The sequence below is a fragment of the Sinocyclocheilus anshuiensis genome, unplaced genomic scaffold (genome assembly GCF_001515605.1).
Source record: "Sinocyclocheilus anshuiensis isolate Anshui unplaced genomic scaffold, SAMN03320099.WGS_v1.1 scaffold78, whole genome shotgun sequence".
Classification (NCBI taxonomy): domain Eukaryota; kingdom Metazoa; phylum Chordata; class Actinopteri; order Cypriniformes; family Cyprinidae; genus Sinocyclocheilus; species Sinocyclocheilus anshuiensis.
Window position 1 is genome coordinate 2,159,802 of NW_015544250.1, and position 11,821 is coordinate 2,171,622.

Genomic DNA, 11,821 nt, shown 5'->3' on the forward strand with positions numbered 1-11,821 from the left:
TAAATGTGTGTATATATATATATATATATAAATTTATAATTATTATATTTAAATATTACACATTTGATTATTTAAATAAATTTATTTATATTGAATTAATTTCTGTTATCAAAATGAAATGTGTCATAAAGCAAGGCCAGACACAACGGGTAAGTGAAAGACAGGATGGTTTATTGATAAATAGCTAACAACTCCCGGTTTCCGATATCGTAATTCTGCTCCGCTGGGGTCAGTTTCTTAGAATAGTATGCGCAAGGCTGGAGGCGAGGAGGCTCACCATAATGTTGGGACAGCATGGCCCCGACGCCGGTGGTGGAGGCATCCGCTTCCACTACGAACGGCATGTCCGGATCAGGATGATGAAGGATGGGGGCCGTGCTGAAGGCTCTTCGGAGCTTTGTGAGAGCTTCGTGGGCGCTGGTGGTCCAGGACAGGGACTTGGGTTTTCCTCGGAGCATGGAAGTCATAGGAGCAGTGTGGGAACTGAAATCCTTGATGAATCGACAATAGAAGTTAGCAAATCCTAGAAATCTCTGAAGCTCCTTTACGGTCTGGGGAAGAGGCCACTCCTTGACTGCATCAACCTTCCCCTGATCCATCTGAATCCCTTCCTGGCCGACGATGTAACCCAGGAAATGTACCGTGGGGCGATGGAATTCGCATTTCTCCAGCTTTAAGAAGAGATGGTGTAAACGGAGCTTCTGTAGGAACTTCTGAACGTGCGACGATGTAACCCAGGAAATGTACCGTGGGGCGATGGAATTCGCATTTCTCCAGCTTTAAGAATAGATGGTGTTGACATAACTTCTGTAGGACCTGCTGGACGTGTTGGCGATGGTCGGCCACGTTCCGGGAGTAAATGAGTATATCGTCGATGTAGACAATCACAGAGCGGTGGAGGAACTCCCGGAACACCTCGTTCATGAATCCCTGGAAGACAGACGGGGCATTGGCTAGCCCATACGGCATTACAAGGTACTCAGTGGCCAGATAGTGTAATGAATGCCGTCTTCCACTCGTCGCCCTCCCGGATTCGAACGAGGTTGTATGCACTTCGCAGGTCCAGCTTGGAGAATATGCAGGCCCCACGGAGTTCCTCGAGGGCGGCCGGGACCAGGGGAAGTGGATAGGGCAGTTTCACCGTATGGGAGTTCAGAGTCCGATAGTCGATACAAGGCCACAAGCCCCCGTCCTTCTTGCCCACGAAGAAGAAACTGGACGCAGCTAGAGACGTGGAAGGTCGGATGAATCCTTGGTTAAGAGCCTCCTTGATGTATTCCTCCATCGCCTTGCGCTCCGGGATGGACAAGATCAGAACTCAGGTGACTGTGATCGGGTGATTATCCTGGCTGGTGACTGCAGTGACTGTGATGAATCCCTGACAAAATGTGTGTTATTCATTTTATTTAGGGGCTATGCATTCTTGTTATTTTTTTTTTCTTTTGCATTTCTGAAGCTGGTATCTGTGTGTGATTTCATACAGAGTTCAGATTAAATAATCACTTAGCACTTGGCAATGTATTAAACCACAATATGTCAGTCCATGGACCACACACAGGGCGTTTCTCTCCCTTCCTGCCAAAGAACGAGACTGGCTTTGCTGCGACAGACGGGCGGTTGGTTGGGTTCTTGGTTTCCCAGAGCCTGCTGCTTCATTTAAAGGCCGTTTGGATGCAGGATAAGTCACTGACATTTATTAGAGCTCTGTTTAGTGATGAGCGTCTCGAAAAACAGAGTCTTGTGTTTTATAGAGGGATTTTTGTTGCCTAACTGTAGAGGAGGCCGTAAACCTCGACATGAGGCACAGAGGACCACAAAAGCATCGCCCTTCATCATGAAGCACCTTATTTGGGCCCTGCCAGAGTTAATGGTGCTATAAACCGACCCGCACTAAGAGAGAGTGAAGTGAGACGCTAAGTTTCAAATGTGTTCATCTGGGGCGTAACTTCAGAATCTGGCTTTACAGCCCTACTGACATTTCAGATCATATTCCTGTGTGTGTTGTCGGAGTAAAACGAGGTAATGGGATTTTTCTTGTGCTGATGTAATTGTTGAAGTGGGATTATGTTTGCATCATGGATAGAGTTCTGCAGGAAAAGCTACAGGTAATGCCACTGTGACACCCCCAAAATAACCTCTGAAAATGTGAATAAAAAGTCTTCTATTTATTTATATTGTATTTATGTATTGTTCAAACACACATTTATTCATAAATGTATTTATATTGTATTCATTTAGTTTCTGTTATTAAAATTAAATTCATATCACACACACACACACGTACTTCTATTTATTATTAATTATATTAAATAATAAATGTCATAAAATAATAAATGTATACTTTTATTTAGATTGTATTTAATTTCTGTTTTCAAATATATATATATATATATATATAAATAACTATTATTAATTATATTATTTAAATTATACATATTATTTATGTTTACTTTATGGATAGTGGGTCTGCAGGTGTCTTCACTTTATTTAGATTCGGTCTAGGCCTTTCATCTTGAAAATAACAGTCTTTTGGATTGTTTCATCATATTTTATCACGTGTATATATTATACCATGTATACATAAGCTATTTTATTGACACATAAAGTGACCAATCACAGTTTAATTTGTTTTCATGTGTAATTTAGGGGCTGGTTTATTTGAAATAGTTGGTACCACAATAATAAATTGACATGAACATTTTTAATTAAAATAATTTGATACCATCTAGGAAAACACTTTGACCATTTAACCCAAATGTATGGCTGTTCAAAGCAATAAATACTGAATATTTCAGAAATATGAAATGTTTTAGATTCTTTACAATCATAGTAAGACGTATTCCTGTACTCTGTAAATCAAAGCTCTTAAGAAGTCTTGAAGGTCCAGCGCTGTGGGATCATTAGTCTTGATATCGGCTGATGTGGATGTGACTGAAGTAGAGATGCACCGATCGACCGGCCAGAGACCAGAATTAGACGATTTTCCGCAAGATCGGCACGGACCGATTCCGAGCCAGTCTGTTTTTCCATCACATCTACGCTCACATCCGCATGTAAGCATGTCGTCAGCGTGGAAGTTCTTCACTGTGAGTGAAAATGACTCAAAGTTCACAATTTGTAATATGTGTAAGGCCAAAGTAAACCGCGGGGAACCACAGGTCTCGATTAATGCTTGTCTGGGACAAGTCGATTTTTTAAAGGGGCAAGTGAGAGAGAATTTTACTTGGTGTTACTTGGAATTTGATGTGAAATATGACACATTTAATAAGGTTAGAGGAAAAAAAATGTATAAACATAGTGGGAAGTGGCATCTGTTTTGTTACATACAACAACTCATTTCTACCTCTTTCTAGTCCCAGAGCACTTTATTTTTAGAGTTGTTTAAGTGAGAGAACATCTGTAACAGTACAGGTTAGGGGAATTGTAATGTTTAATAATTTATTTGATTATGTAAATCATTTTTTGCATTGGAAAAAAAAGTAGATTTTTGTTTGTGTATAATGCTGTCAATTAGGGCTGCACGAATCATAATTGTCGATTATTCCCTTGAAATTGTAATTGCAATTATTAATTACGACTATCACAATTTACACTGTTAGAAATTCGATGAATTTTGCAGCCCTACTGTCAATTATAGTTCGGGATCAGAATTGGCAAAATTAAAAAAAAAAAAAAATCGGAATCGGCCAAGAAAATTGCAATCGGTGCATCTCTAGACTGAAGCAAAGTATCTTTCATCACCTCCCTTTTGTTTCTCAGTTGTTTCCTTTGCTCCATCTCCTCTCTTTCTCCTCTTTCATGTCGCTCCCTCCCTGCCCTAGTGACCTATTTTTCCTCCGCCGCTGCAGCATGGCATACGAGATCAGCTCGGTGTCCTTGTGCAGACTGAGACTCGGGCTGAATCTCAATGAGGTGGAGGGGTGTGAGGATGATGATGTGTGTGTGTGTTGGGAGGCCATACAGGTTTACATCCTCTACAGCTCAGATTAAACCAATGCAGAGGACCATCTAGTGTTGATAGTGGAGCATTACATGCAACATTCCCATTTCCTTTTTTTCTCAGGGTAATCAGTCATTGCTTCATGATTTATTTGTGGGGTTTTGTTCTAAAATAGTCCAAACTTTACCTCTTGAATCATAGTACAGTCATTTTTTGATAAGAATGCTATTCCCGGATTAATATAGGATGTTGACTGGTGAAAATTTCCTAATAAATATTGTTAAGCTTCATCTTGAGCTATTGCCACCTTCAGAAATAGGCTTGTCTGTTGTTGCACATACTCATTTATTAAACCGGATACTCAGATGTCATTGGTTGAAACCAGAGTGGTATTTTTATTCGTGTTTATTTTTATTTTATGTTTTTCAGATCCTGTTTGATCAAGCTCAGAGATCAGTGAAGCAGCAGTTGCACAACTTTGTTAAAGAGTGAGTTTAAAAACCTTGTGTTGAAAAATATAACAAAATTTTATCACTGCTGATATGGGGGGAAATCCTATTGCATTTTTTTCTGATAAAAATTCTGATTGTGATTTAAAATGTGATTTCTTTTAATATTCAGGTTTGCTTATATATGATATAGAGTTGTGATCATATATATCATCATGACTACAAATAATAACTATTGCAATAATTTACTTTAAAAAATTTAGAAGTATTTAAACAATATAACGATGGTGATGGTGATAATAATAATTTATTTTATTTACAGTACAACTTTTGTGTGTGTGTGTATTTATTGTAATATTATACATTTTTACATTAATATTATACATTTAAACTTCTTACTAAAATAAAAGTTTTATTAGCATGTTTAAAAATGCTGCAGTTTATTGAAATCATATTTGTAATACCTGCTCACCTCTCCATTAAAATTACATGCATTAAAATATGAAAATTAAACTCGCTGATATCACTCCAAAAGGTCAGAGATGTGGAAGTGTCGCCCTGCAGTGGCCTGTTTTTATTTATACTTCTGCAAATGTGAAAGAGTTCAGAAGCGCACTCTATGGTGATGGTGATAATAATTTATTTTATTTACAGTACAACTTTTGTGTGTGTGTATTTATTGTAATATTATACATTTTTACATTAATATTATACATTTAAACTTCTTACTAAAATAAAAGTTTTATTAGCATGTTTAAAAATGCTGCAGTTTATTGAAATCATATTTGTAATACCTGCTCACCTCTCCATTAAAATTACATGCATTAAAATATGAAAATTAAACTCGCTGATATCACTCCAAAAGGTCAGAGATGTGGAAGTGTCGCCCTGCAGTGGCCTGTTTTTATTTATACTTCTGCAAATGTGAAAGAGTTCAGAAGCGCACTCTCTCTGAGGAGGTTTTTTCATTATTGTGCTTCCCGCAGGCTGATTATAAATAATGATCTGACTTTTGGAGTTCATTAATAATTGATGTGTCCTGGTGGAGGATAATGGGATTCTTGAGAGCAGGTTCCTATTCATTTATCACAGGTGATCACTGATAATGCAATGGGCGGAAGATTTATATGGTAAAACTAATGGCATTTCAGGAAGACCGCTGCGATATGAAGCTTTTATTAGATCAACCTGATCTGTCATGTGAAAGTATATCAGACAATATTAATATTTTAGGGATATTTTGTTAAAAGGAGCACAACTGCCTCTCCTGTGCACCCTGAAACTGCTGGAATAAGGAATAGCTTGACAAAAATGAAATTTCTCGCAGAAAACCTCCATGAGATCCCCGAAACCTTCATTGAAGGCTCCATATCGGCAGCTTTGTATTCATTAGACTACTCATATAATGAATGTCCATCTGTACTTTCAGTGATGTGCGTAAATTCAAGAACACGAAGAAGCACTTTGATAAGGTGAGGGAAGATTTGGAGATCGCACAGGTGAAGAACGCCCAGGCACCTCGAAATAAACCCCATGAGGTGGAGGAAGCCACCAGCACCCTCAACTTCACCCGCAAGTGCTTCCGGCATCTCGCACTGGACTATGTGCTGCAGGTAACGTACTGTATAAACACTCATCTGCTCATTACTCCATCTCCAGACTGAACACACGCCACATATACACAGTGTATGTAAACATATAAGAGTGTTTTATATAAATCTGTTTTCTCCCATACAGATCAATGTCCTTCAAGCCAAAAAGAAATTTGAGATCTTAGATGCAGTAAGTATCGGTAATGTATTTTATTCTGGTGTATGTAAATGTGTTGATTGTGGATCCTGCAGCATCGGTATCTGTCCTGTCGTCTGCAGATGTTATCCTTCATGCATGCGCAGTACTCCCTGTATCAGCAGGGCTACAACCTCCTGGATGAGATTGACCCCTACATGAAAAAACTGGCTGCTGAGGTGAGCAGTGTTCTCCACATACGCTATTGATTTCCGTCAGAGCACTGGCAGCCAGATTGGCCATTGATTCAGTTAGAAAAACAGATGCAAATTCATGAATTATGTAAAAAAAAAAAAATTATATATATATATATATATATATAAAGCAGCACACGGCACATGGCAGATAGAGTGCAAACCAGTGAAGTAAACAACAGTGCAGATATAATGTGTTTCCACCAGTTGATTCGCCAATTCAATCGTCTTAACAAATATAACAACGGCACTATTCATCCTTGAGGCTGACAAAATATTCTCACAACCAATTAACGTACCTACAGCCAAACTACATTCCTCCACTCCAAACACTGAATCAATTTTGACCGCATGCTGTCTAGTTAAGTGGCTAAAGCTCTCCTTCCTGGAAACGCCATGCTCCCAGTTTAAAAACCACTAATTACAAAAACAAACAAACAAAAAAATATATATATAAAGAAAAAAAGAAGGAAAGAAAGAATAAACACTCGCACCTCACACTCCTGCTCACACACTCCGCACTCAACGCTCCTCCCACTCACTCGCACATGCGCAAAGAGAGAGAGAGAGAGAGAGAATTTATTTATTTTTTTATTTTTTATTTTTTTGCCGCTTTATAGGCTTTGAACAGTTAAATGCACACACTTGTATGTGTCAGAATGCCTGTCTTTGCAAGTATCCTCGTAAACACAATAGGTTAGTAAGAAAAAACTTGTGTAAGGCCAGGTGTACACTGTGCGATTTTTGCTGTCATACAAGCTCGTATGCGATTTATTTATTTATTTATTTTCCCATCGGGAGAAATCACGTGGAAGTCGTTGATGCTCGTATGGTCGAGGCTTGCATCGTGTGAGAGGAATTTACGAGCCTCCCGAGCTCCCGATCATTTTTAAACAGTGTATTTGACCAGTGTATAGGCTCCTCCCATATTACCAAATCATATACATCCACATCACATACACTAGATCTATGTATATTATTATAGCTCTGTGGCTACTATGCGACCCCATATTGTGTGGATACACCAATACACACGCACAAATCTCCAGTTGTGTTTGTTGAAAAGAATGGCTATGCTGTTCTCTGCTGAATGTTCTCCACTGAAGGCGCTTCTGAAATGAGTGAGGGTGCTCTAGCTTTAATGCACATCTATTTTCACATATATGTTGTGCCATTCATTGCTACGGTGCAAAGAGGGCTCCCTTTTTAATCACTAAAAAGCTGTCACTCATCTTAGTTCTTCGCGATCTCACAAAGTTATGTTACACGTTATTTTTTACATCGCATCTACACTTTGTAATATGATTCGCAAGCATACAGAATTCAGCACTGGACAGAACTCCGGCTTTGTGAGAAGTGAGTGGATTCTAACATAAACGCCTCTGACTGGCGTTCAAGAAATCAACAGATATGTCAGTAATTGGCTATTGCTCACCGCTTCAAAAACACTTTGTAAAGAGAAACTTTTGACTCTCCAGAGCGCAGACACAAACAGGCACTGGATTGTTTGCCATATCTGTAATATTATTATTACAGCTTCAGCTGAGGGTGCTCTTGCTTTCGTTTGAACACCCCTGTAGGACAGGACCTGTCTCTGCATTTCACCAAATAATTTGCACACTCATCTTTTAATTTTCTTTCTTTTTCTATCCAAAGCTATATATAGCAGCAAGATTGAAAAGCTCCATATCTCAGTGAAAGCTCACGCAAAGCTGCCGCTGGCTCGCAGTGCAGTACAGTCGTGCCGTGTACCAACTGCTTCGACGCGATTATCAGGTTAACTGATTCGTAACATGTGCAATGGCTCACGACCTTCCGAGTGTCCGAACTCGCACCGTGTACGCCCGGCTTACCAGTATATTGGATCCGGGCAGCTCTTGAAGTGACAGCAGTCTAATATTCCTGCTGTCTGTCATTCATGTTAATTCAGTACGGAGCCCGGGAAGTCACCTGCAGGAAAAAAAACAAAACAATCCGTGGCGACGGTTTTGCAATTCGTCTCCTCAGTTTATAAACCGTACTCACGTATTCTTAAACTGTTCCCTCGGTTTAACAAATCGTGCCCACGGATTAATAAACCGTACCCACAAATTTCCAATCCGTGCGCTCAGATTTTGTAAACCGTATCTTCGGTTTTTGAATCCGTACCCACAAATTCATAATCCGTGCGCACGCTTTCGCAATCCGTTCCCTCGGGTTTGTAAACTCGTGCACTGTAAGTTGCTTTGGATAAAAGCGTCTGCTAAATGCATAAAGTAAAGTAAAATACTGTAGTATTCAAAATGCACAAATCTTTTTTTTACTGGCCATAATTATGCTGTGTTTAAGCCCTGAAACACATTCACCTCAGACCAGATCTGATTTCTGTCTAATTAGTTCATCGATCAGCCACATTACATCACTGACTTCAGTATTAAACTTACCATCACATCTGAAAGTGCAGTGCTATAATGGACGGATAGACAACCAGTGCCTGTGGATAATAAACACGATCATGTTTTCCTAATACAAGAGATGACAACAAACTTACAATGACTGATTGTTCATCTTGTCATAGCTGGATCAACTGGTGATTGATTCAGCAATGGAGAAGAGAGAAATGGAGCATAAACATGCCACGATTCAGCAGCGGGTAAGAATAGACACACAAACACATACTGTATAAACACGACATACTCTGAAATCCACTTGTTTGACTGTTACTAAAATACTCTAAAATTTGACTCGCGTCTAATGCCAGAATTAGGCTGTTAAAGATGGTAAACCTCTAGTTTAGAAAGTTAGTGTTCAGCATTCTTCACACTGGAGTTGATTGAGGATTATTCATGCTTTAAATGGACTAGTCCAGTTACTAAAGACTAACTTTAATTCCTTTTCGTAGCACAGCGTTGTTTGATTGCAAAACTAGGTTAAATTAGAAGAAAAATAAAGATAAAAGCTGTGGTGCTCATGCTGCAGTGCAAGTTGAGTCTGGCCTGCTTCGTATTCCTATCTTCATCATGTTTTCTGTCCATTTTCGAAACATTAAAAAGAAAGACAGAATGTGGACTTTAGCCCAGAGTTATCTATAGATACCTTTTCAATTTCCTTCAGTGTTTGTACTCCTGTTCTTCTGGCAGGAGTAGAAAAGAGCTTCTGTCCAATGTTGAGCAGTGAGGAAGTGGATATATTTTGGGCGAACAAAAAATAGAGCTCGCTGAAGTTCAGCTTCTGACATCTAGTTCATCACCTTTCTGTAAAAATAAAACATTTATAGACAGATATCTACATTATATTTGCTCCTGCATCATGAGTCCCACAGATACCTAAACTCAGGCTTAGCTGCTAAACAGATGTTTTGTATTCTGTATCTGTTGTAATGTAGCATTATTATTATTAATTATTATTATAGACAGCAGTGTTATTTTAGTCATATTTACTGTATATACTGTTATAGTTTTTATTAATATTTTGAATCAGCTTTTATTTTTATACTTTCAGTTTTTATTTTAATTCTAGTTATATTTTTGGTAATTTTGTTATCTACTTTTGTAATTTTTTATTATTATTATCATTATTTTAAATATTACTATTCAGATTTCATTTATTTTATTTCAGTTCCATTTTAGTTTTTATTTTATTTCCAATAAAATAAAAATAAGCACTAGTTTTTAGTGCTTCTACTTAAACTTATTTCAGGTGATTTTCGCTTAATTTAAGTTTTTCACCTAATTTTATATTTTAATTTATTTCAGATTTACTTCAATTAACAAAAATGTTAATTTGAGATTTGCTTAAAGAAAATAGCTCTGCAAAACAGACTAATTTTAGTTCCCTTGACAGATGATTTGCAATCACTTACTTTGATCTTTTATGTTATTTTGTGAAGTGTAAAAATATTTTTGGGTAATTAATTTTTCAGTCTAGGTAATTAATTGTAAAGACTGAGTTTGAGCTAAGCATAGTTAAAAACAACCTTGCAAATTCAAAGCACTCTATTCTGGAAGTGAAGTTAAGCATGTTTTTGGCCCAGTATAACAATATATTATTTTTTTCTGTTTTCTTCCATATGGCGCTCTGGGATTGTCTTCATCCTGATTTAGACACTGTTACAGGTGAGCCTTTTACTCTAAACCCCATCAAACATGGCTTCTAAAAGTCTGTAAACATTTTTATGTGACTTTCAAGATGGAGGCTATAAATAATTCATCTGCACTCTGACATTTCCTGATGTTTTTTATGGGGGGGAAAAAAGTTTAGTTTCGCTCGTAATTCTGACCCAAATCTTGTGTTTTGTAACTGATGATATAATTACAGTTCAGTGAGACTGATAGATTTGTCCTACAAGCGTATCTAGCTTATGTAACGGCTGATGGCTGTCCCATCATCCTCCACTCAACACAGCAATTATTCAGTAGATGTTTCTCCCTCTATGGATTTTTTTTTCAGCTCCTTATTGTGGTTGATGAGAAGAGCAGACGTTTCTCTTTGTGCTTTGCTTAAGAGATGCTTTCTGGGATTGCTTTGGATGCGGTTGATCTCAAGAAATGCTCGCAATCCATCACAACAATTACCCACAAACCATGGTGACAGTATTGGGCTGATGGCATGAGTGAGGAACATATGGTCTCAGAGCCACTTTAAGAAGAAACTTACCCATAATGTTGTGATTTTTAAACCACAGAATCCTGTTCTGTTTCTTGGTAATTGTCTAAGCTCATATCCTCCTGTCTATCCCAAATCCTCTGGTAGTTCTTACGAAACTGTTTGAAAGTGTTATGGAGTGTCTCTCTTAACGCAAAACTGTCCCTGAACATCAGTTAACCCCATTATTGACCCACAGGAATCGCTGGAAAGGGCAGAACTTAATAGAATAGAGCTACAAACAGGAGGACGTGATTGGAATGGATCTTTTCTATTAGCTTAGCCTAGCTCTTTTTTTTTTTTGGTGAAATGCAGTTTTCAGTGCAATATTGTTCATTTTTGTTTGATTTGTAACAACTGCTAGTGTAAAAATGGGCCAAAATCAGATTAGACAAAGTAGATTACAAAGTAGATTTTTATGTTTTGAGAAAATGCAAGTGGTGTAAAACCTGCAGTCACAATGCTAAGGTGTTATATGTGGTTGCCAGGGTGTTGGTACTAAGGTATTACTAAGGTATTCTGAATGGTTGCTAGGTGGTCCAAGTCAAAAGAGCCCACCAAATATTCTCTTTCTGGATAAAGTGGTTGCTAAGGTGTCCTGAGTGGTTGCTAGGGTGTTCTAAGTGGTTGCTAAGTGATTGCTAGGGTGTTTTGAGTGGTTGCTATAATGTTATACTAAAACTAAAATTAAAATAATGGGAAAACCCCTTAAGATAACATGTAGAAAGAAAAAAACGCATCTTAAAGGTGCTGTATGTAGGATTGACACCGAGTGGTTGAACTAGGTATTGCAGTCCAAATTCAAAATATTGGAGAGGGTTTTTTTC

At 38.0% G+C, this 11,821-nt stretch overlaps 1 protein-coding gene across 2 annotated transcripts in view; it reads left to right on the forward strand.

The window, feature by feature from the left end:
• The window catches only part of LOC107697914 (arf-GAP with coiled-coil, ANK repeat and PH domain-containing protein 3-like), a 71,789-nt gene that overhangs the window by 37,286 nt on the left and 22,682 nt on the right, over positions 1 to 11,821 (forward strand). For both annotated transcript variants that reach the window (XM_016498778.1, XM_016498779.1), the window contains exons 5-10: positions 4,370 to 4,428; positions 5,819 to 6,002; positions 6,127 to 6,171; positions 6,261 to 6,356; positions 8,929 to 9,003; positions 10,454 to 10,465. In XM_016498778.1, coding sequence (XP_016354264.1) covers positions 4,370 to 4,428; positions 5,819 to 6,002; positions 6,127 to 6,171; positions 6,261 to 6,356; positions 8,929 to 9,003; positions 10,454 to 10,465 — 471 coding nt within the window. The remainder of the gene's footprint in view (positions 1 to 4,369; positions 4,429 to 5,818; positions 6,003 to 6,126; positions 6,172 to 6,260; positions 6,357 to 8,928; positions 9,004 to 10,453; positions 10,466 to 11,821) is intronic.